Source organism: Gasterosteus aculeatus, chromosome 17 (assembly GCF_964276395.1).
Source record: "Gasterosteus aculeatus chromosome 17, fGasAcu3.hap1.1, whole genome shotgun sequence".
Lineage (NCBI taxonomy): Eukaryota > Metazoa > Chordata > Actinopteri > Perciformes > Gasterosteidae > Gasterosteus > Gasterosteus aculeatus.
The window spans coordinates 2,257,648-2,281,351 of record NC_135705.1 but is presented as its reverse complement, the minus strand read 5'-3'; the positions used below and the strand labels follow the sequence as shown (position 1 = coordinate 2,281,351).

At 45.8% G+C, this 23,704-nt stretch overlaps 3 protein-coding genes and 1 long non-coding RNA gene across 8 annotated transcripts in view; 2 read left to right on the top strand and 2 right to left on the bottom strand.

The window, feature by feature from the left end:
- stab1 (stabilin 1) overlaps nt 1–3,984 on the top strand; it is a 32,897-nt gene extending 28,913 nt beyond the window's left edge. For both annotated transcript variants that reach the window (XM_078092755.1, XM_078092756.1), the window contains exons 67-71: nt 907–1,041; nt 1,132–1,236; nt 2,918–3,067; nt 3,440–3,544; nt 3,790–3,984. In XM_078092755.1, the coding sequence (XP_077948881.1) occupies nt 907–1,041; nt 1,132–1,236; nt 2,918–3,067; nt 3,440–3,544; nt 3,790–3,867 (573 nt within the window). In that variant the 3' untranslated portion in view covers nt 3,868–3,984. The remainder of the gene's footprint in view (nt 1–906; nt 1,042–1,131; nt 1,237–2,917; nt 3,068–3,439; nt 3,545–3,789) is intronic.
- A 335-nt stretch (nt 3,985–4,319) lies between these two features.
- Nucleotides 4,320–7,424, top strand: LOC144388990 (uncharacterized). Its single transcript, XR_013453292.1, has 3 exons — nt 4,320–6,669; nt 6,793–6,949; nt 7,033–7,424. It is a non-coding gene; the product is annotated as an uncharacterized LOC144388990 (long non-coding RNA).
- Nucleotides 7,425–7,896: 472 nt separating this feature from the next.
- Nucleotides 7,897–15,631, bottom strand: ccdc71 (coiled-coil domain containing 71). Its single transcript, XM_040204715.2, has 2 exons — nt 15,300–15,631; nt 7,897–11,255 (listed from the first exon to the last, which is right to left on the bottom strand). The coding sequence occupies exon 2, from the start codon at nt 11,243–11,245 to the stop codon at nt 10,172–10,174; it is 1,074 nt and encodes a 357-aa protein (XP_040060649.2). The 5' UTR covers nt 11,246–11,255; nt 15,300–15,631; the 3' UTR covers nt 7,897–10,171.
- Nucleotides 15,632–17,192: 1,561 nt separating this feature from the next.
- kctd6a (potassium channel tetramerization domain containing 6a) lies at nt 17,193–23,154 on the bottom strand. 4 transcript variants are annotated; one of them, XM_040204717.2, is made up of 6 exons: nt 22,990–23,125; nt 22,310–22,398; nt 21,886–22,055; nt 18,629–18,881; nt 17,857–18,015; nt 17,193–17,762 (listed from the first exon to the last, which is right to left on the bottom strand). In XM_040204717.2, the coding sequence occupies exons 3-6, from the start codon at nt 22,053–22,055 to the stop codon at nt 17,652–17,654; spliced, it is 693 nt and encodes a 230-aa protein (XP_040060651.2). In that variant the 5' UTR covers nt 22,310–22,398; nt 22,990–23,125; the 3' UTR covers nt 17,193–17,651. The 4 variants fall into 4 exon arrangements, with proteins under 4 accessions (XP_040060651.2, XP_077948879.1, XP_040060652.2 ...); XM_078092753.1 differs by having other exon boundaries at nt 21,886–22,194; nt 22,990–23,113; XM_040204718.2 differs by lacking the exon at nt 22,990–23,125 and adding an exon at nt 22,776–22,909.
- Nucleotides 23,155–23,704: the final 550 nt, after the last annotated feature.

Sequence of the window (23,704 nt, the reverse complement as noted above, 5' to 3'; positions counted from 1 at the left end):
CTTTGAGAATATTTAACCTCAAACAAACAAAACACATTATGGTGCCTTCGTGCATATATTATATATACTGTATATTTCAATGAGATATTTTCCAAAGGTTGTTCCTTCACTGCAGTGTAATGTGCTTAGATGACGGAGCCTGGAGAACAAGTGCAGATAAACTCTTCATAGATGAGACATCAGGACCCCTGATCACAACCACACCAACAATGTGCTCACACATTTACATTCGTACTAACAGGCAAACACAGACGCATCTGGTACAACTGGTCCGCCTAATGTTAGAAAATACCCCAAGGCAGAGGGTCCCCGTAAGATCCGCGATAAAAGGCCACAAAGAGGGAGAAGATCAATGTTCAAATATGAGACACATGTGTTGAGTTTATATTGCTTTGGACACATTTTATCATTTAGCTCAATGAGAAAATGTGTCCAACCCTTTTAAACTGGTACTGTACATCATAATGAAGGACTTTAAATGACGTGGCTGGATAGCTCGCTGGTCCTGCACAACAACAAATTATATTTTCTGTTTTTCAATTGTAGGCAACGTAACTGACGGGGAAAAACATCTTGTTCATCTAAACTAATGCTTTTTAAATGTTGTGCCTTGTTACCGTTTTTTCTTTTTTTTTGTATTTTTCAAATTTGACATTCTAAAGTAAAGGACCGTAGATTTGGGAAATTTGGAAAGAAATTGTAAAGATCCACAACCACACGTTCTTTAACCTTTCTATTAAAGTACCTAATTAAGTTTTTTTCCTTAACTAATTCATTAATTAAATAATGAGATCAGAAGGTTCCAACTGATGGAGCAATTTTGAAAATCTAATCTGTGTGTGTGTGTGCGTGTGCGTGTGTGTGTGCGTGTGTGTGTGTGTGTGTGTGCGTGTGTGTGTGTCTCAGACTCTGTCTGGTAGAGATCTTGAGTATCACATCTCAACCAATCACAGCGTTCGACCATTCAAGGAGCTGAGACACCAGGAAGTCATCGTCTCCAGGCTCGGGTTCAACCTGACTGTTACCCACGGCAACAACGAGGTCAGGAACACGCGCTTCTCAGGTGCACCGATCCAAACGCGGAACCACCGTCGCATGTTCATCGATCCGCTTCTTCCTTGTAACGATCAGAGCATCAAGATGGTGAACCGCCAGATGCTGCTGGAGTGGGACATTCCTGCTGTGAACGGGATCATCCACGTCATCGAGGCCCCGCTGACAGCGCCTCCCCCGCCGGTGAGCCAACATGGTTCAACCCACAGCCGCTGACTTCTGAACCATCGCGTCGTCTGACATTAAGCAGCATTGATTTTATTTTTATCCATTAATATAAAAAGCTCACAGATGATGACGACACATTTCTGGTTTGCACACACACAAGCATTGTGGGAACTGTAGTGCTAAAAATAACCTAAAAAGGCACAAGAGAGACAATTCATCAAAAACACGTAACACTAGTTGATTTGTTATCTGTCCCATGAACTGTTACACCTCCGTCATTTATAGCATCTAATGTGTGTCGAACCCTGTGAACCCACAGCCAACACAAGTGATGTACATGCTAGGTTAGCGTAGCATATGTGTCACAGTTTGTAGCACAAATGAAATGACAGGAATTGAATCATGAAGAGAGTAATATAACAGACAAATAGTTTAATGCAAAAGCTTCCTCCTTGAAAGTAAATTGACAAAACAAAATGAATTGAATTCTAAGAAAGTCGGAAAACCCGAATTCTGTTCAGAGTTCAGCCGCTGGGGGCGCCACGGCAACCAACCGCCACGGCAACCGCCCCCGCTCCATTCTGCAGGGGCGCCGCCCCCCTCAACCAGGAAGGGGTCAGTCGGTTGTTGCTAGGCAACGGTTACAGCTGGGGGCACGGAACAGATGGCTCCGTTTTTGGTTTATTGGCAGAGTTTTCAGGAAGTGAAGATTGAATCAGTGGAGTTTGAGATAAAAATCACAAACCAATCAATATTCTCCATGTGGGACACGAGAAGATGATGAAGACGAGATCACAGGGGATTAATCTAAAGCCTTTCGCTAACAATTATTTTACTCCTTCAAACGTCCTCACTGACCCTGTGGACAGTCAATTTTACAGTTTTTTCTAAACCTCCAGCAATACGTTTGTCTTCTCTATTCGGCCATTTGATTAAAAAGATATTTAACATGCTACACAGACTTTTTCCTGTCAACGCTTTAAGGACATTATTGGACACGCTGTAGCAATATTTTTTCATTAACATTTCTCTGGTATACTAGTGTACTGTGACCTGCAAGATACTTTACAGTCGTGGGTCAATTCGGTGCTTTGAGGAAAACATCTTACTGTCATAAAAGATCATAGTACGGAATGTAAAAAAATAAGTCCTTGTACAGTATGTCAGACTGTACAGTACTATGAGTCATGTTATGGCACGTTGAAAAACGTCATGCCATAAAAAGGTCATAAAAGCATCACTATGTTATTTAAAGGCCATCTTATATTGTGTCATGTTATTTGAGCTTCTGATCTGAAGCTTCACGTAAAAACACCTTCTTCTTCCTCAGGAAAAACAAAATGGCTGCCAGTCAGTCATCGCGGGGAACGGTTTCGTTTCTCCACACCGGATTGTTCACATTAATTATTCATTTTAAATGGTGGAATTTTCATCCTTCGCTGGGGAAATAGAAGCAGTCACGTCTCCATGGCAACATGAAGAAATTCATACGGCGCGCCATAAAAATGTCAAGAGTGCAGTTTGTCATTAAAAAAAGTCATAAAAACAAAAAGGATCACGTCTCCATGTGCGGCTGTTGCTATGGCAATAAGATCTGGACGGATAAAAGCTCGCGCTTTGGGGTTCAAAGGTTTACCGTGATGTTCCTGCATACGTACTTATTCTTGTGTGCGTTTCTCATACTCGTCATCTCCAGATCCCCCATCATGCATCACGAGCCCACGCCCACTCCAGCGGCACAGTGTCGGCCATCTTGGTGTCGGTGCTGCTGGCGTGCATATTGGCCGCCCTCGGCTACTACGTCTTCAAACACAAGACGGACGCCTTCCGCTTCCACTACTTTAGGGTGAGACGCACAAACACGCACAAGAGTTTCAGCTTCAACACCCAACAAGATTCATAGTAACTTAATGGTTACTATTAACTTTTGGGGGCGTAACAGAAAGGAGATTATGTCCAAATGGACACACCAACGTTGCGTGTGTCAGTGTGAGGACCTACGACCAACATGCAGGATCTGGTTTCTTTGATCTGCTACTCTGATTAGGGAAAAACGGCATCGGAATCTCTGTTCTTAGCTCGTTTGTTAAAGTCTTAACTTCTTCTGCGGCCAACTTCTCCAAATGGCCTTTGCAGAAAAAGTCCTTAAGAGCTCAATGGACGAACACTGCGAGATGTTTGACCACCGAGTCTGATTTGTTCGTCTCCTCTGTGACAGGACGAGGACGAGGACGGCTCGCCGGGCGGCAGCAAGAAGCCAACGTTGGTCTCCATCCCCAACCCTCTGTACAGCGGCTCCAGAGCCTTCAGCGAGCCGTTTGGGGTGAGTGCACCGATCGCTACACCAAAGCCCGACCCCGCCGCAACAAACCAGCGGGCTGAGCAGATGGATTCGGTTCGGAAATAAAGTCCAGCTGGTTCAACAGAGACTGAAGCGGTTTATAATTTGAACTCAGCGGTCACATTTTATAGATATCTAACAGAAACGTGTGCTCGTGTTTGATCGGTGACCGCGAGGCCTGAGCGACAGGTAAACTTTGTAACACAACTCTCTTCTCCTTCGCCCAGGAGGCCGGTCAGGGGCTGGAACCAGTAGAACCAGCAGAACCTGAAGAACCTCCAAAGATTCTGGACCTGGACGAGTAGAACCAGCACAGCTGGAGCCGTCTGTTTACATACTACAAAAACCTGTTGGCTTTAATGTGGTTCAGCTTTTCTCAGATCATCTGTATAGACATAAGAAATAAAAGTCAGTTAAATGAACTCGGACACTTTATTTCCTTTTTTAATCCGCAGGATTTGAATCTAATGTTTCTGTCAATGTGAAAGTTTTTGATTAGCTGTGTTTCAGCTTTCTTTAGTGATGAACTTCAATGTTCCTGCTCGACAATGAGCTCTAAAGCTCTAAATAAGAATGCCGTTAAACATTAATATAAAGGCATAGTATGGTATGACACACAAATATGTCATTAAAATCCTCCAGATGTACTGACCATCAGTGCATGTGAAGAAAAGCATTGCTCACAGCTTTAAACTTGCATATACCCGATGGAGGGGGGCATTAGATGTGTTGCGCAACTGTGCAGGGCATGAAAACAGGAACAGGGGTGTTGTAACGCGATGACACCGACAATCCCCAAACTGAATGCCGGAATTACGGCGAAATAAAACTGCCGGCGGAGCTACTTTGAAGGTCACCGTTGACCTTGAGCAGAACAACAGAAGTCGAGTCCACGTTTCACGGTAATTCTTCCAGCTCTATCAAACCTAAGAAAGTCTACAACGACCTGCGGCCTCCTCATCTGGACACAACCAACCTCCACCAAGCTCAACCGTGCTGCTAACGTTGTACAGGAAGTATTGAGTCATTTATCTTTGGCTCCTTGTTGGCTTCTTCACTTTTTGCTACCAGGACGTGATACTAATTTTTGAGAGAGATGTGTGTTTTTGTGTGGAAGCAGCCGTGTTGTTCATGAGGGAAGCAGCCAGTTTGTTTCTTCTCTGCTCGTATTTCCTGGCAGGAAGTAGAGAAGAAGACTGTTGTTATTCTGCCGCGTCGAGCTTTGGCTCCTCGCACTGAAAAAAAAAAAAAATTGAACCATTTTTTTTTTTTTTTTGGTCTCTGTAGACCTTCACTTTAAAAATAGCTTTCCCTTCTCCGCTGGCGACATTCAAGACGCACAAAAATACACCCGACCTCGTCCCTCTGAGCTCCACGAGGTTCAGCAGAAAGTCACTGGAGCCGCGTTGAGATTACGCTCAACCCTTTTTCCAAAATGGAGACTGAGCAGCCGTGGAGGTTACTGTGTTCCGGCTGCTTCTCGCCCCCCCCACACACACACACACACACACACACACACACACAACGCCCCCCAGCACACAAAGAGCCGAGCGGCAGCTTGGAGAGGGTTTCGACGGCGTGGGGGGAAGAAATGAAGGGGTATGAGGGGGGGTGGGGGTTGAAGATCGGAGACCCTGACCTCAGTCGAGCTGCAGGCTGACTGGCTGAAAGAAAGAAAGACCTCATTTAAAACCGTCCTTGGTTCACAGCCGAACATCCTGCCTGATGAAACCAGCCGATCGCTGGAGTGAAGAGATGAAAGCGGCAGCTGGTTTCTGTGGAGAGGAAACCGATGAGCTCATTGTCCACATTCACACACACACACACACAAAAGAGTTGGCCTCTTATCGTAGGTATTCTCTAACGATGCCGGAATACTGGCGCCCGCAAAGTTGGCTTTTTCGTCATTGGAAACCCGCCGATGCAGCGGTTGCAAATATAAAAAAAAACATGTTTGGTTTTACGATTGATTGAAAACGAGCCTTTCGGTCTCCAGGACATCTGCATCACGTTGAACCTTTCTTCAACTTGTGCGGACGGGTGCGTTTGAGCGGGAGTTAGTTAGCGATGTAGCTTCACCTCAAAGGAACCGTCGGCCCCGCGTGGTCACCGGTTCCGTCCGTGACCAGCGAAGCATTGAAGCATGGCGGACTTAACATGCCAGCTAGCTAGCCGGTTGGCAGCAAGCGTGCCGATTCCCCTCTGGTAACAGAAAACAAGGTCCTCGCTCGTCTGACACGGGTTTTGCAAATTTGGTTCATTCACCACAAAATACGGATGACAACGGTTCACGTGACAACGGGACCGGGTTTTATTTCCACTCCCCTGAGAATCCATCACACCCGTCATTAGTGAGCGAGCGACGCACCGATCAACCAACAGTCTGGTGCGACGGTGACGCGGCGGAGACCCGCGGCGACCAAACAGGGCCTTTAAAAAGGAGGCAATGCCTCAGGAGACCAGGAGCCTCCAGAGGAACTTTCCCTCGCTTCTGATCAGAGGAACCGGGAGGCTAAATTTAGTTCCTCTGCCGCAGTCCGTGGTTTCGTCACAAACGAGCACCTTGTGTTGCTGGGATCAATATTGAGACTGTGAGAGTAATGCATTGTCGGGAGGACGAATGAGACCTTGTTTAAAGCGGTGAGGGTCTAAAGCAGGAACAGATATAAAACACACGAGATGTCCGTTTGGAGACGTGTTGTTTGCATTGATTCATTACAGTTATCGCAAACCGGGACACGTGGCAGTAAGTTTCCTCAAGCATGTAAAATGTGTTTCACCTTCATTTTCTCTCCGTTACTGAAGTATTGTACTGTTTTGTTTCTTCCACACAACGAAGAATGCAGCTTATTGATTACTAATCATTATCTGGCCTCACCCAAAGCCTGCTGGGCGTCATCCTGTCTCGAGTTAGTTGTAAGTTCCTGGATACGCTGCTGTCGTGGGAAAAGGTCAACGGCGTTGCAAAAGCTGTTGGGGGAGTTGTGAGTGGGGTCGAGTTGACCCCGCCGTGGGGTCATCGGTCAAACAACAGAAAGCCTGCAGCCCTCGGGACACTGACCGATACCGTCGCCAAGCGTCCGGAGCGACGGCGACGAGCCAATCAGGTAAGATTTAAACCGGCCGAGACAACTGCAACCGACTCGTCTCTAAATCAGACGCTTTAATTAATTTATTGAATTTACTTGGACATTATTTGACACAATTTGAACCTGGATCTGGGGCTTCAGAGTGACAGTTTTATTGGATGCGTTGAGACCACAGATGATCTCAACCAAGGTCGTCTCACAAACATCCCTGAGGACTGAGGTCACAGAAAACACCAGCGTGACGCGTTATGAGTCACGCATGACTCAGGCCTCCCTGCCACCCTCAGTCTTCCTGCAGGTAAATGTTTACCTGGTTTGCATCGGGCAGCGAGCAGAGCCCCGTGTTGACGGTTCTGATGGATTTATGACTTTTCGTTCCAGGTTTAATACAGACGTTGGGGCGGCTGTTTCCAAATGTCCAAGCGTTGGACCCGATGGACCAAGATTTTAGGATGACAAAGCGTTCGGTATTATGGTTTAACGGAGTATTTATTTAGAAATTTGTCTTCCTTTGACACCTTTTTTTGTCTCTCGGCTTTGCATTTTCTTGTTAAGTTGTAAAATCAAAAGAAATGTACTAAAAGAAAAGTAAAAAACTACAGATTCCCCTGATGCTAACTTGGAACATGCCGCTGAACTGGGAAAGATGGCGACTAAAAGGGGCGGGGCCAACAATCAGGACTTTTTAATATACTATAACTTCTTCATGATGTACAATATTGTAACTTTTGTGGACCTGTATAACGTGCAGTAATATATTTTTTTTAATGGAATTTTTCTTGACTGTCACTTTTCTGTGACATCGTATACATTGATTTTTTTTATTTGATACATTAGCTTTGACTACTAAACTACACTAAAACCTATTTAATTCTGCCAGAAAACGTTGACACACGTTTGTATAGTTGTTTAAAGACTTTAAGAGACAAGAGACTGCACACAAGGATTTACAAAGAAGACGCTTTGAATGGATGTTTGACATTTTCGTACTGCAGCTCTCATTAGAATCAATTGAAACGCCCGTGAGCCAAAAGGTCAGAAACCAGCCGGCTGAGCATCTCGCACCGCTCAACGTGTCATCCACCCCCCCGAAATGAAATGTCACCTATTTCATCTTTGATATCCGGTGCCCTGCCTCCAACACCAGTGAGATGGTGAAGGTTTTGCTTTGTGGTTCGGCCGTCTGAGAACATTAAAAACATCAAATATGAAATGAAACTAAACTCAAAAGTAGAAAAAGAACAATTATTTTCAGATCTGTTTTATTGAACAAAAAGTTTTCAAAGATCATGTAGGAAATACAATATACAAGTGCTGCACAAACGAGACTAACAGATAGATTTAGAAAAGGGAATCGCAGTGGACATGAACGTGACCGCGTACACAGACGGCGGCGGGAGAAGAGCAAGGAAACCAACCATCTCCCAGAAACCAAAGAATTTACAGAGAAGTCTGAAACAAAAGAAAACGCTCAAATTTCCAGACTTGGTTTATTCTTTCTCCCAAGTGGTCAAAACATGAAACAGACTCCACTTTTATTTATTTACCAGCGTTGTCATTTACTGACCTGATTTAAATTGTTTTTTCTTTTACATTTGACTGATAGATTTTGAGGTTAACGAATCACGTTTGATCGGCGAGAAAAACTAAAAAGGTTCCCCTACTGTGTTTTTCCAGACTTTTCATTCACATTGACTGGTCGTTAGAGCAACAGAAGCTGCATCACGTGCTACCGCGTGACCGAAGAGAGACTTTGATTTCGTGTTAGAGCACCGCTTGAGATCAAACCAAACGTTTATCTCGTGCCATGTGGATCAACATCACAAACAAAACTTCGGAAGATTTCCCACGAGTTCCCCACAGATAACATGCCCACCCCCCCCCCCGACCCCAAACCGTCCCATCAGTCCCTCAGAAGGTAAAGTCCGGTGAGGTCACGGCTCCTAAGCGCTCTCATATGAACAAGAAAAACGGAAACACAACGACATCGTCGCGCCAGTCGTCAAATTCAGCACCAAAGCTAGCACCTGTTGCAAAAACCAGTGTGGGCTCAATGGAAGTCAAACCAAATGCTTTTGATATCATTTCACATATCTCCTAAGTGATGCAAGAAACAAGAACATTAATGACGTCGTGTTGAGGAAACGGGCGACCATGACGCACTGTCACGCTCTCAAAGTGCAAATCCTGCCGTCGACTCGACGATCCGACTTTCTGACGCTGCGGTGTCAGATTCAACTCGTCAAAGCAAAACATTCCTGCAGCTCAGGGGAACAAAAACTTTTGAAATCAACGTCTTACATCATGTCTCCAAAACATGCTGCTTATGGAGTAATTTAATCGGACTAAAGTCAATCCTGAGCAGCATTAGACCGACTAAGGGTTTCCTTTGTACCCGGAGTGTAAAAATGAAACTACGGAGGCGGATGGACTGTAAAAAGCTATAATTCGGAGAGCAAACACTGAAATTAGTTGTAGGTTTTTAAATATATTATTCAGATAGCGAGTTTAACAATGACAAAACCTCTAAAGACTGAAGTAAGAATTCTGGTACCTCATTGTTCTCACTATTTTTTGTTATTTGAAGATGAATGTCTGGTCTAAATATTCGAAATATCCCCTTCTGTACCCGCCAGCAGTTGGAAATATTCCACAAGCCTCCTTTTCCATGTGTGGATGAACGAAACCAAAGGAACACTTTGTGAAGAACAAACCGATCATCTGAGGATCTACGTCCGTATGGGCCACGGGTTTGATTCCCTGCTTGTGCCAACAGCCTCCTCGATTTCCAGTGGAAATACAACAAAATAAGGAAGACAAACTAAACAATTTTCTCTTTCATTTCCATTTCATTTGTTTAGACGGGACCAGCCAACCACATCTGCTCGTGTGAAGACTGTGGAAAGTTGCTCGTCCACCATTTTGTTTGTCCGGTGGGATCATCCTGTCGCACCACCACATTTTATCCTTCGTTGCAGTGGAATTTGGGGGGATGCAGACCGACAAGACTGTTTGCAAGCGCCACAAGTTGAAAATACTTTTCCACAAAACAGCGGCATACTTCAAATGAGTTACCAATACTCATCTTCTTAAACAACCGTCCCTTGTTGAAGGGCAGGAGATTCCCCTTGAACCCAACGGTCACAGTGGATCCTAAACTACATCCGCAACACGGGCAAGCAGGCGGGCAACTCAAGGCAGAATGATGGTTGGTTGAAGTGTTGAATGTAAACTAAAGCCGACCGTGAGCGTGTGCAGCATTCGGCCGAAAGTCATTTCCCAGCCTGCTGAGAAAAGCCCCATCTGACTTTCAAATGCCTTTTCTGCCCCCCAAACCCCGTCAGGGAACCAGAACTTCCACGGACGGACTCGGACTCCTCTACCTCCAACACACAGCAGAGTTCACATCGACCCTCGTACGACGTCTGCTTTGACCTCTGAGGCTCGGCCAGGAACTAATGGATGTAAAACACCAACATCTGTTAACTGAAACGACGGTAGTGGCTTGCGGGGTTTATCGTCACTTGTTCTGGTATCGGAAGTCTCTCAGCACATAGTTGAGAGGTTGGATCTGAATCACTGGAGACAGGTTGACCTGCAGAATCTTCTGCGCTTTTCTGCGGGCCTCTGCCACAGAGCGAGAGCCGTCCACTTTCACCACTTTCCACCTAAGGCAGTTTTTGTCCTTCCAGCCATTTCTCTGGCGGGTCGGGATGTTCGGTTCCTTGTGGCCCCGACCGTCCCGGTGGACGCCGTTGCTCCTCCAGCCGTTGCTGGTGAGCCCTGTGTTAGTCTCTGGGAACGCCCGTCCGTTTGCGTAGAAGACCGGTGCCGAATCTCCGATTAGGGCGCCGTCCAATCTGATGGGGCAGGACGGGCTCTTCTGGCTGAAGAGAGCCACGGCTTTGGTGGGCGCTCCACCGCAATTCTGAGAAGGCTGCGAAGGTATTCCTGAAAGCGTTGGTGGGTGCTGTTGCTGTGAAAAGGCAACAGAGGGTGCCTCGGATGGTGAGTTCCAGGAAGTGTGGATCTGGAGTCTGGCCGTATGGAAGCCAGACAGGCCCTCGATGTTGGTTAGTCTGAGACACGGTCGCACCTCCAGCGCCTGCGACACCTCTACAGTCCGACTGTGTGTCCTGCTGCAGATGATGGCACGATGATCCACCAGCAGCTCTGGAGGCCGGACCCCTTGAATTTTGGGGTCCCTCTTCTCAGAGGCGTTCCATGATGGATGCACCTCTCTCTTCTTGGCCAGAGGCTTCTTTCCCCTCCTCTTGGCGGTGGGTCTGACGTTCCTGTTTGGTGGTTTCAACATGTCTACGGTCAGCGGTAGGGTAGTGCAGGAGCGGTAGCCGTACACATCTCTACTACGCAACACGGTGGGCTTGTGCCCCTCCTCGCCCAGCTCCTTCAAGAAGACGACAAGCTCCTCACTGCTCGAGAGGTCGCGGGACATCGGGCTGAGGATCTTCAGGGCATCTAGGAGGACACTGTGTCCCGCTGACGAGATCCTGGACCAGGAGTGTACCGCCAGCTCTTCATTGGCAAATGCCAAAGGCCGGCCAACCACGGGACCTCGCGCCGCCTCAGCCATGTCTCTAGTCCTGCCGGGGATATACAAAGCATTTGGTTAACTAAATCACAGAAATGGGAGGAGCACTATATTGTTACAACTCAATTTGGTCTCCATTCTCCATTCCATGTCTAAGGAAAGTCTTGTGTAACCTCCAACTTCCGGGTGTTAAACTGAAGTTGCTGTTCTTGTCCTGGAATACTCCAGTTTTAGAAATTTGGGGTTCAAAAGACCTGGAAAGCTCTCCTGGTGTGTAGCTCCGACCACTGCGTGTGAGCAGCGAGCGGTGATCAATACATTTTGCTGCCTGCCGAAGAGCGACAACGGTTGTTACGCTATGCAGCGGAACGACGGTATGTGAAAGATTCATACTGTAATAACATTTTAAACCAATATACCTGTTGAGCCGGTATACCGCACAGCCCTGAGACAAACAAACACTTGTAAGCTCAGAGTCAGAACCTACAGGAATGCAGAATCAGTCTGATGGTCATTTTCTACCTCACACACAGACACACACACAATCATTTAGGAGTTTAGAGCAGGCCAAGAAGACCTCTGGCTGCTCTGCTATCTGCAACATTGGCCCATCAATCAAAGCAGCACCAACACATAAAGAGACCCCTCCCCACACACACACAAAAACACACAGGCTGCCATTAGTAGGCTCCTGTGGTTTCTGCGCTGCAAAAAACATGCACTGAATGAACTCAATCAAGGACAACTCATTTGAATGTTGCACAGCTTTGTCTTGTTGTCTCGTTGTCTCTGTACAATTGCAGATAAAGATTAGGCTACACTAATCATATTAGTAGGTTTAGGGTTATAGACTATTTATAGAATTATATTTCGAAATCGTCACATCAAATACAGAGACGACCCACTGGCCAGGTGGGTTCGGGTCAGATCATAAGAAGCTATTTGTCAGGTGAGTTATCAATATCTTACTGAAACCCTGTCATTAAATGTGGCACTCGAAGGGTAATGAGCTCTATTGACAGTGCTGTTGGGAGCCTGGCAGGAGACACGCAATCTATAATCATAAACAATATGGCTATGATACTAGGGCGGTGCGGTACGGCCAAAAATCCATATCCTGGTATCTAGAAAGCTTCTGGCGGTATCTCGGTATGTGACTTATAGCTTTTTCAAATAAACACATTGATTGACCCCGAAAAGGACCGCCGGCTACCCGAACAGCTGTTCGCCGCTCGCTGGCCAACTTGCTCGTAACTGGCCGGCAAGTTAGCTAGTTAGCTTGCTGTGGCTGCTGGTGTTGCCACCAGAGGCTCGACAGACTTTGCAATCAATCGTTTTCTGCTCCTACTTAAGTCTGGCGCATGCTTCTGCGTCTTTACGCACCGTCGTGTCGACGCACTCGTTTCAATTCATGGTTCTAAAAGTCTTGCGTGTGTTGCAGAGCAATTCACCTCCAGAACAGGTGGAGTAACGTTTTTTTGTCCAAGAGAGTCACGTCTTTGTGTGTGTGTGTCGTTGGGTTTATTTATTTATGTATCATAGACTTTATTGCCCCGTGCATCGACACTGCTGCTTTTCATCGCGGACACATTTGTATCGTATTTTCCTCCACAAATTTGTTCCCCTGGACCGGCAAACTGACGTTTGTGGGGATTTCCCTCCATGAATCAGAGGCCATCCGCGCGTCCTTATAGTCCGCCAATGACGGCTTGTACAAGTGGTCATATTTACGCGAGTTCAATCTGATTCATTGTCTCGTAAAAATCTTCGTTTTAACAATGGCGGTATTGTGCTATGAAACCGGAAATGTGAGACTTCGGAAAGGATGTAGTTAGCAGACCAAACGCGGCCTTGCGGGCTGCGAGAGGCATGCCAAGCTTTTGACGCAAGTCTAGAAAAATGGGTCGACGCACGCAAGGAGGTGTGAAAAGGCACGCAAGGTACACGCAAAGGACACGCAAGGGGCTCTTGCCCCTGCGAAAACGTCCAAACAGACACAGCTCCTCTCATGGACACAAGTTGTGTTGGTGCATCTCTGGTCTCTTGTTGTTCCTCCTGTATCGCTTTTGTGCAAGTTACTTCTTGTTGTGAGCTTTACCCAGGATGCAGTTTCGTGGGGTAATTTTTATAAATATACAATTATTAGTGTTATATGTTGTTCAAGCGGTTTTACCCCGTTAAAGAGTGTTATGAGCATGACTCAATCTCAACAGGCGTAAGACAAGCAGCTCGGGCCGCTGGGTATATACACCGTTTGAACCGGCATACTGCTTAAATCGGTATACCGCCCAGCCCCAGTCTGTGCATTGACTTTTCATGGAATCTACTCAGCCAAATTATTTGCATCGCTGGGCGCTATAGAGGCTCAACCAGTACACCGGATTCAAATCTCCATCCGGTATGATTTTTTTAAACATACTGTCACACGCTGCATAACCGTAACAACAGTTGACACTCTTCGGCAGGCAGTCGAAAATAAATTGTTCAACGCTGACTGGCACAGATGGAGTCATAGCTTCTTTAATTTCCTAACAATTAATCACAGCATACCGCCGAGCACTAATAACTTTTTAAAAAACAGTTCACAAATCAGCTCGTCAATTGTGGCACATTTAAGGAAACAAATGAACCAAGTTCAGATCCAATTTTCACGTTTTACAGTTTATTTAGTCGATGACCAATATGTAATTATCTCGTTCAGAGTTAACTTATTTAGTAAAAAGTCATAGCCCAGTCAGTATTTCCCCTAGGTAACTATCGGCGCAGAATTCCAGTGCGAGGGAAGAATTTTTTCTCCGAGACCTTTTCAGGGGGAATTACATGTCCTGCTTTGATGAGAGAAAGTAGTAAGACTCCCAACGGTCGGTCGCTGCTTGGGCGACGATGAAAGAGCTTTTATTGCGCTATTGAGAGGTGTTGAAGCAGGACATCTTATTGTGAAGGAGGGGGGGGGGGGGGGGGGGGGGGGGGGGGGGACGACACCTGGAGTAACGCTGTAGCCAATGCATGCGCACACTCAGAGTGCAACCCCCCAGTGGACATTTTAGGAATAGCAGCTACTGTTGTTTTTACACTTAGCAAAGTCATCCGGCGGGCCGCGCTGAACCCCCCTTCCCCCGTCAGGGACGGATGTTTGACAGCCCTGCTCTAGACCAAAGGTGTAATCATTGAATGTAATGTTATATTAAGTGATATGTCAGGTCAGTGGGCGATTTCAGATTCGGCCATCAGATGAAGCCAGGAGAGATGGTCAGAAAACGCCTGGAGGCAGAGAAGAATGTCACAATGACCAACCTGGGAGGAGTTACGTTTGAAGGTGCAGCCAATCACATACGGCTGCAACACAAAGGACACGCCCCGCCCCCCACACCCGGTTTTTAAAAAAACAGGGTACAGTGCGTATTTTCCACAGGATCCTTGTATTAACGATTAAGATAAAAATAATTCTGCATTATTACCACGGCCAGGAAATTTACAATACTGCTCCTAGCTAGCCTGCAGGCTAGTTGCTAACCACGACAATTACTTTCTACGCGACAAACCAAACACACAGTCTTAACTCCATTGACAAGAACAAAGAAACCAGGAATGGTGACACTACTTTTTCTATTGGTTCAAAAACGCCAACAAACAAACAAATCTCATTAGCCAGTGAGCCTCAAGCTAGCAACAAAAACGTGCGCAGGTCTGCGTGCTTCCGCAGCTCTCGAGCGCCCCCTTTACGAACTGGCAATAAGAGTCTATTGTAACGTTATATCGCACAGCTGCCCGAACTATAACTGCTTATTCACGCTGCCGCCGCGTAGAAGCTCAACGACAAACTTTCAGCGGGTTGATAAAGACGCCACCATTTTTCTGTCACGGACTTGTGAACTGCTGACAAGCCTCGCTCCGCCGAACACTCTCCCGGCGATCCCTCCTCTGTCTCGGCAGCTGCGAGTTGTGAGGGCTCCCTCAGCCCCCTCCGGGAGGACCGGGCCCGCCAGCTCCCCCGCCGCCCTCCCCAGCAACACATCCGTGTGATGCGTCGGGACCGCGGAGGTTACCGACGGCAGTGGGGGGGGGGGGGGGGGGGGGGGACGAGACGCGGCGTTACCTTTTAACGGCGCTGTCTCGGCATCCTCCGGTCCCCGCTGCGGCGACGCTCCACGGTAAAATGGCGGCAACAACAGCGGTGTGGAGGAGAGACCAGGGAAGAAGAGGCGGAGGCAGCCGGAGAGAGAGGAGAGGGGGGCGGGCCCTGATCACCCCGTCGAGGGGGACTGGGACGTTGGGGGTGTGTGGGCGGGAATGCGTTACGCAAAGTAACGCTAAAATATTGTTGCGTTAAAAACATAGTGTAAGAAAAAAAAAAAAAAAAAACTAAAGTTTTTTATTTAATTTCACAGCAATGACGTGGAGTGCAGACGCGTGCACACCCTCGACCGCAAGGCCAAAGTCGAGTGTGACGTCATAAATGGGCGTGGCTTGTACCGTGTTTGTGACTAAAAAAAACCACCCTCCCACCGATGATCTATCTGTGGCGAAGTAAAGGCTAACTCACACCACTGTGGTAGTTTAAGTACAATTTATATGCACTTGTCACACCATCACATTTTTAAAAAACAATTCTGAGATGGAGTCGGCCGACTAATTGACATCATGAAATAAAAATGTTGCTATGAGTGCTAAAAGAAATACACCATCAAACTGTCTAGAAAGACAATGTCATCCATTGGTTTGGGGTTTTGAAGCCTCAATCTTGGCATCTTGTGTTTTTGCAACCAGGTTGCATAAAGTGACCATATTTGGCTTGTGGCCGTTCTGCTCGGCAGCACAATCCCTGGCTTCTCCAGTCAAAGTGCCTTTTTCTCTTTTGGCAAAATACTGAACCCCTAAATTGCACCCAAAGCTGTGCCATCAGCGTGGGAGTATATTATTTCTTTGAGGGTCTGATGGGCAGCGGGCACTTTGGATGACCGCAGCGACCCGTGCATGAACGTGCGTGAATCACTGGTGACTTGAGCGAGCTCACATTCTCAGAGGTCCAGGTGTACAGCTGCGTATTAGAGGCATAGCTGGACTTTGCATTACATGCTGCAATCATTTTCCTGACCAATTTGTTCTGGCTGCGCACATGACACGCAACCAGACATTCACTTGAAGTTCACGCGAGGGCCTGGGTTGTAAAGAGAGAGACGTCGCTGGGGACACGTGGCCGAAACATCCCGTCTCTGCTCTACGACAGAAGAGCAGAGAAGAGCATTGGAAATCTTTCAAAGGCGTGTTGTTGATTTGCTGTTTTGATTTCAGACATAGCTGCCAAAATAAGCAACCCTATGTAAGCTTGGTTAACGCGTAGACTTTTGGAGAACAAGCAAGAACAGAGTCATCTGGTCATTGAGAGAACAGGAGGGTCAACGTCAAGGTCATCATGCTCGTCAGAGGAGGGTGACTCAAGTTCCTCCTCAACATTATCCTCAATCTCAGACGCCATTCTGCTCTATGTGGCTATCGAAGGGCTTTGCTTGGAGGTAATTTCCTATCTAGCATAAAGACGGCACGCAGAGACCCGAGTGAGATGGCTTGTTTTTCACTATCCCAAATTGTCTTAATTCAATGGCTTTTGATGACCACACTATCCAATACATTAATTGTATATTTTTCCCAGTCTTAAGACTCCAAAATATTTCTTAATTCTCTAAAAGTTCCTTCACACACACTGATAAGTGTTCATTTTACAAAAATCCAATTTTAGCAAAAATGACCAAATAAATGGCTTCACTTACCACTTAAAAACCCTTTACTCATACAAATAATCAATACTTGATTATGATTAAAAAAAGGACTCACATCATACAAACATTAGAACTTAACTTCAAAACCACCAGCTAATCTCATCAGCTTGATTTCTGCTTCAGACCTTTGAATACATGATTGCTTCAACTGGTGGGAGAACGGGGGACTAAAGGAGAACTGAGGGCGGATACAAAAAAAAGACCAGACATAATAACGTTCCAGATTGTTTTATTTGAAAATTATAATATTTTCTAACAATTGATGTACAACAGATTTGTGATATTGCTGATAGGCCAGATATACAGTATGTAGATACCGTACAACTGACTGTAAATACATCTGTACGTACATACATGTATACATTCATATGTCTATACATGTATACATACAGTATTTACTGGTACTGTATATACACGCACGCACATACATACATACAATTCTGTATACATACAAACGTAAATAGATAAGGTGCACGTTATTTTAACAGAACATTGCCGCTATATCTGATAGTTGATAAAAACACACGTGGCTTATTGGTTAACCGTACAAAAGTTTTTCTGAGGATAAAAACCTCTCGATCCCAAAAATAACCTCCCTTTGATTAAAAAATGCATCTGAAAATATAAACACAAGAACCTCCACCAGGAACAAGCCTCCGTCTCTTCATCTGTCACTCGTCGGCTCTGTGAGTCCGTCGGCAGAACGTCCAGTGATGTTCCACCGTGTTCTCATTGGCCCGCTCGCTCATGTGGTGCACACGTGTGTTGCGTATCGTGAATCCCTGGAAAAAAATACACAGAGGCAGAACTGAGTCTTAGCCTCATTAATATCCATTATTTGTACACATGCACGTTAGGAGATAAAAAAACACAAACAGCTTTGGAGATGAAGTCCAGCAGATGGACGCGCAGGCTGACTTCCTGTTGGTGGTCACATGGTCCGAAGGTGAAGGACACCTGGAAGTCTCTAGTGTCCATCATGTGTTTATTCCACTTTGTGAAACTGCTGGAAATGGACTCCAACACTGCAGGCACCTACAAAAAAGAAAGGAAGAGTCACATGACTTTCCCTATGCGAAAAACAGGATCTCCACCTGACCTTGACCATTCAAGGTCGATGCCTATGTTTAAAAGGAACAGTGCGTAACATTTAAGGAGATTTATTTATTGGCATAAATGGAATATTATTTGTAACTATGTTGTCATTAGTAAAAAGGTGATTGTTGTACTTTAGTTGGGAAAAAGCTAAAAAAAAAAATACAACTTATTTAATTGATTTGTGACCTCGTCCACAATGATCTCATACGACTCGTGTAACTTGGGCTCTGTGGAATCTGTAAAAAGGGGGTCAGGAAACATGCCTGAACTTAGCTGAGGAGTCTGCGACTTTTAATGACACCATTAGGAAGTAAAACTTGAACGACACCACAAAGTATTACTTACTTTGGGGAAACAGGGAAACAAAGGAAGACTATAAAAAATAAAGGTGGAGCATAGGCGGAGAAAACATAGAAGACGGTGTTCTGATCAGGGAAACCACTTGGACTTTGGGGTCTGCTCGGGTTCACTACTTGGGCAAACAATGAACTTGATTGCTTCCGACTCTGACCCCTTGTGCCATGAGATCTCCTCACATATTTACACAGACCTTGGTGGTGATAGTGAGCTGGGTGATGATGACTGCGACGGGATTGGAGTACTTGGACAGCTTCCTGGTGCTGGACAGCTCCACCACCTCCTCGTAGCTATCAGTGGGGTAGGGCAGCAGGGGTTTGGGGTCTCCTAGACACTGAATCAGGGGCTCAATCTGATAGAAGTCGGCCTCCTTCCTGAGCAGCTTGGCCTCCTTGAAGTCGCATGGCAACGTCAGCTCAGCCGTCCGCAGGAAGTTGAGGATGTAGCTGAAGCAGCAGAAAAGGAGGCAGGATGAGTCACGACTGAGCTGAGGATTCTGTAAGGAATTCTGCAAGGTGTTTCGACGGAAAGAGGAGGGGTTGATGGATGGGGGGGGGCAGAGTTCAAAAGGGAGAGAGCAGGAAGGGGGGGATTTGGATAACATGGCTCGGGGAGGGGAGGACATCTGTGAGTGGGGGAGCATGCAGGGTCAGATAGGGGGTTGAGGGGGGGGGGGGGGGGGGGCTATCTAAGGGAGGGGGCGCAAAGGAGGTTCCGAAATGTCCTCTGTAAGACCCGACTGCACTAATTAGCTAATACGAACAGCTGTGAGTCACAGACGGAGAGACTGCAGTGCGTGTCTGCGTGACCGTGGTAACGGCGCACAATGCGATCATTAACCAGCTGCTCAAAGGGCAGAGAGAGACAGCGATTTACACAGAATCCACACCTCAAAGTTAAATTAGCCAGGAAACTATAAATCAAATAAAGAAATTATGAGATTTGAAAGAGACAAGACTCTGACGAACACTACTATGCGATCTATATATCTCTGTGGTCATAAATACGGCTCTGATGGCAGTTTACAAAACGTGTACCTTGTTTTTTTTTTAGAAATATGTCACCTGATTTGTATTGGACCCTATGGAGCAATAGTTGGACTTTCTCTGACTCCCGGGGATCTCTGGCCAACAGTATAGTCAGTTGGACTCAAAGTCTGATTTTCAGGACCAAGACAGCCCAAAATGACGCTGAGGAGTAATAATTGTGGACACGGTAGCGATTTACAAATAGCGAGCTGCTTGCAGATCTGAGGGCGCGGGTTGAGGTTTGGGGAGTCAGTGACTCTTGCAGATAGGGAGGTGCATGTCCATTTGTGCATTTATGAGTGAGTAGTAGAACGGAATGAGACCGAAGGAGACAGAGAGCCAGTGTAGGATGGGTGTTATGTGTTCATATTTCCAGACTCTCATCAGGATCCTGGCTGAGCTGTTTTGGATGTATTGTAGTTTCAGGATATTCTTGCCAGTGATTCCAGTTAAAAGTGAATTACAGTAGTCCTGTTTGAGGAGATAAAGGCATGGACAAGCTTCTCTGCATCTGTCAAAGTGGGGCGGAGATTGGAGATGTTTTTGAGATGATAGAAGGTAGAAGAGTTGGTCATTAAAAGTCAGGTGAGGGGCAAACCTAACTCCCAGATTGGTAACTGTGGAGGAGAGGGGTGTAACCTGACTGTCAAAGGTGAGATGGACAATGGAGGATGACTGAACCTCGTGTGGAGCGCCAACAAGAAGGGCTTCGGTTTTGGAGCGGTTTACCTGGAGAAAGTTGTTGCTCATCCATGCCTTTATCTCCCCAAGACAGGCGGTGAGACATAACATGGCTGTAGAGGGGCTCTGGACAGTCTTAATGTAGAACTGTGTGTCGTCAGCATAACAGTGAAAGAACATTCCATCTTTGCTGATGACACGGCCGAGGGGGAGCATGTAGGTGATAAAGAGGATGGGGCGAAGGGCCGACCCTTGCCGAACACCACAAGGAGACAGGGAGCAGTCTGCGCTTGCATCTTCCCAGTGATACATTTTCAGATCTGCCAGAAAGGTAGGACTGAAACCACTTGAGTGCAGAATCTGAAGAAGTCCAATGGTGGTGTGGAGGCACTGTAGCAGGATAGTTTGATTCACTGTATCAAATGCAGCAGTCGGGTCCAGGAGGATGAGAAGTGAGGGTGACCCAGCATCAGCAGGTCATTCGTCACTAGGGCTGCAACAACAAATCGCTAAAATCGATTATTAAAAGCGTTGGCAACGAATTTCATTATCGATTCGTTGTGTCGCGCGATTAGTACGTCACTCAATGAGTTGCGGAGATGCACGCGGAGCAAAAATAAAAATAAAGGCGCCGAGCCGACGTAGAGGAAAGAGCAGCCGGCAGTTGTTGTGAGTCACATGACGCAGGGAGAGACGTCTGTTCGACTGGTCGTCTAAGGTGTGCGAGCGTGGGGGGTCCCGGTCCACGTTGTCCCGTTTTGACGTGAGGGACGTAACAAGCCTCCTGTTTACTAGTCATCCAGCTGATCAAGCTAGCGTTAGCTCGCTAATAACAGCAGTAAAGCAGTTAGCAAGACTAAGACACGTTTTTTTTTACTCGCCTCTTTTGGACCATTCATTTTTCAATGTGTTGTCTGATATTTTGTGCTTTGTCCCATATTGGTTATTGTTGACAAATATATTTGTGTGTGTTGTTTTTAATGCTGTCATGTGTGGTAGTCTAGTGCGCTTGCGCATATACTGTGGGTTATACGGTAGTTGATGTTATGCCTGTAAAGGGAGACACATGGTGATCCATTAAAACAACTAAGAAGCCTCTAATGCATTTATTTACAAATGCCATTTTAAATTCATCTCATAGCACTTGGTTGTTTTTTAGCTGTATGCATTTACTTAACTTGCACTACAATGATGGTAATAATTTAATGAATATGCTTCAAGTGAACATGGGGGTGTGTTTGTGAGTGTAGAAATTATTGACCCAATATCAAAATAATCGTTAGTTGCAGCCCTATTCGTCACCCTGAGCAAAGTGGTTTCCGTGCTGTGAGGTGAACAGAATCCTGACTGAAATTTTTCAAACAAGTTGTTGTGCTTGAGGTGGTTCTGAAGTTGAAAAGCAACTACCTAGCACATTGGACAGGAAGGCAAGGTTGGAGGTAGGTCTTTGGTTGGCTAGAACCTCTGGGTCCAGAGTGGGCTTCTTGATGAGGGGACGGATGACAGCAACCGTAAGAGCAGATAGGAAACAGCCGGAATGAATGGAAAGGTTGATGAGGGATCGTCGCGGTGCAGGGAACCGCAAGGTTGGTGGTTCGAGTCCCGGTTGCCCCATGTCGAGGTGTCCCTGAGCAAGACACCTAACCCCTGGCTTTTAGAAGCGAAACGTGTCTGGCTCTACCTGATGATGTCATGGAAATTATGCAAAAGGGTGAATCCGTTTGATCAGCTGGCCGCTCACCGGAACAGCGGGCCGTCGCGGTCGATGAAGTAGTTTCCGTGAGCGTCCCTGGCCGTGGGGAGGTCTCCTCCGATCATGGCTCCCAGCATGGAGTCAGGGTAGCGCAGCAGCGTGGACAGAGACGTGCTGTACACACAGCCGCCCACATTTAGAGTCACCAGCTCCCCCATCTGGACAAAGCAGGAAGAGAAGTGAAGAGAAAACACAGACGGCCTCTCAATGCGGAGTGCACATCTGTGGATTTGAGCTTGGCTGGAGTCCAACGAGGGTGAAGAAGAACTGAAGAGATGACATCACACATAACGCAGCCTGTTCGTTTTTTCCAAATGGAGCACATTGAAATATAAAATTTAGATTTTTTTGACAAAAGCTGGTATAATGTAATTGGATAAGCATATGTAGAATTATTTGGACGGTAACTGACCTCATCGTTTGTAGGTCGGTAGCATCTAATGTGGCCTTGCGCTGTTAGCCAAGTAGCCTAAAGAGGTCGCCCTTCTTCTTACTCTGCAGCTATAAAATACAGACATTATTTGGATTTTCTAGCCTGCAACTTTTGCATCAGTCTCACTGCTTTCATCCACATTGTTTCCAGCAGGGAGATGTTTTCATCAAACAAGCTTTAAAGGTGCTTCTCAAGAGTATGCTACAATTTAGGAATTATCCAAACCAAAAACGCAGCCCAAATATTGCTGGGTTTATGATAAACGAATAAACCATATTATTACAATCGAATAAGCTACTCTGAAGTAATGTTAGATACGCAGTTCACATTAGATCCACTTTACCAGAGGCAACACAATAATAGTAATAAAATCATAATAGTGATTCAAATTAATATAACGCTGCGTAATGAGGAGTAATTACTTTTGCTCTTAACAAGTGCATACATATATTTCGATGGTATTCAGCTGCTTCTGTGTTGGATTATTAAAATCTGGTGTTTTTAAGTGATGTTTTGGTAAATATTGTTACTGGGCACTTGCTGTGTCAACGCTGGCTGCCGTGCAACGTCAGTTAGCTCGCATGCTAGTTAGCATGATGCCTGTTAAAGAAGACGTCACACCCTCACACCGGACCAAACAGAAGGTTGTGCAATCTTACCGGTAACTGCTCCATCGCAGTGACAAAATCCTAACTAGCTAAATTAAACAAAATGTTTGCATTCCATCCGTTATAGTTCTGTGTCGCATCCATCGAAAACTAGGAGACTTCCGGCGGGCCTTTCAAAATAAGTGATAGGGAAATAGGAGTCGTTGTTGTCAATATACAGCCACAGGTATGATTATGAATGATGAGCATATATTATAGGGCCAATGCTGGAATATATTAATGCACATGTATTCAAGTGCCGTACTTAAATACCATTTAAATGTCCTTGATTATTAATACAAAATGCAAATCAATTGATCATATTAAAGGATTGGACACAGTAATGGATCAATAATTACTAAAAACTATAATAAACACACTGATATGGGCTGACTTCTTTCATTAAGTACATTTCTGGCCAATAATCTGGTGGCTTAGAAATACAAATCCTTCCGTCCACGGAGACTGCACAAATCAACAATAAATACATGTTTTGTGACTTGCCGTAACCATTCATGAAGTCTTCAATAATCGGGTTTACACAGCATATATGGAGGGAGTGTTTGGGATTATCTATCTGCACTGGTTGGATACCGACTGTTTTCGTTTATATTGGAAAATAATAATTGTATTGAACAAAAATATAGATGGCCGAACATGAAGGTCTAACAGCTATTTCAGACATAGCCACGAAAAAAAATGGTTAGCTATTTCTCTTAAATATGTT

What these genes read in the sequence shown, in the direction of transcription:
- ccdc71 (XM_040204715.2), bottom strand. Translation starts at nt 11,245, where the DNA reads ATGGCTGAGGCGGCGCGAGGTCCCGTGGTTGGCCGGCCTTTGGCATTT.
- kctd6a (XM_040204716.2), bottom strand. An exon ending in CGCGACGGCCCGCTGTTCCG is followed by an intron (nt 18,882 to 21,885) that starts GTGAGCGGCCAG and finishes CTGCTGCTTCAG; the next exon opens with CTACATCCTCAACTTCCTGC. An exon ending in TGGACTTCATCTCCAAAGCT is followed by an intron (nt 17,763 to 17,856) that starts GTTTGTGTTTTT and finishes ATTTTTTTCCAG; the next exon opens with GGATTCACGATACGCAACAC.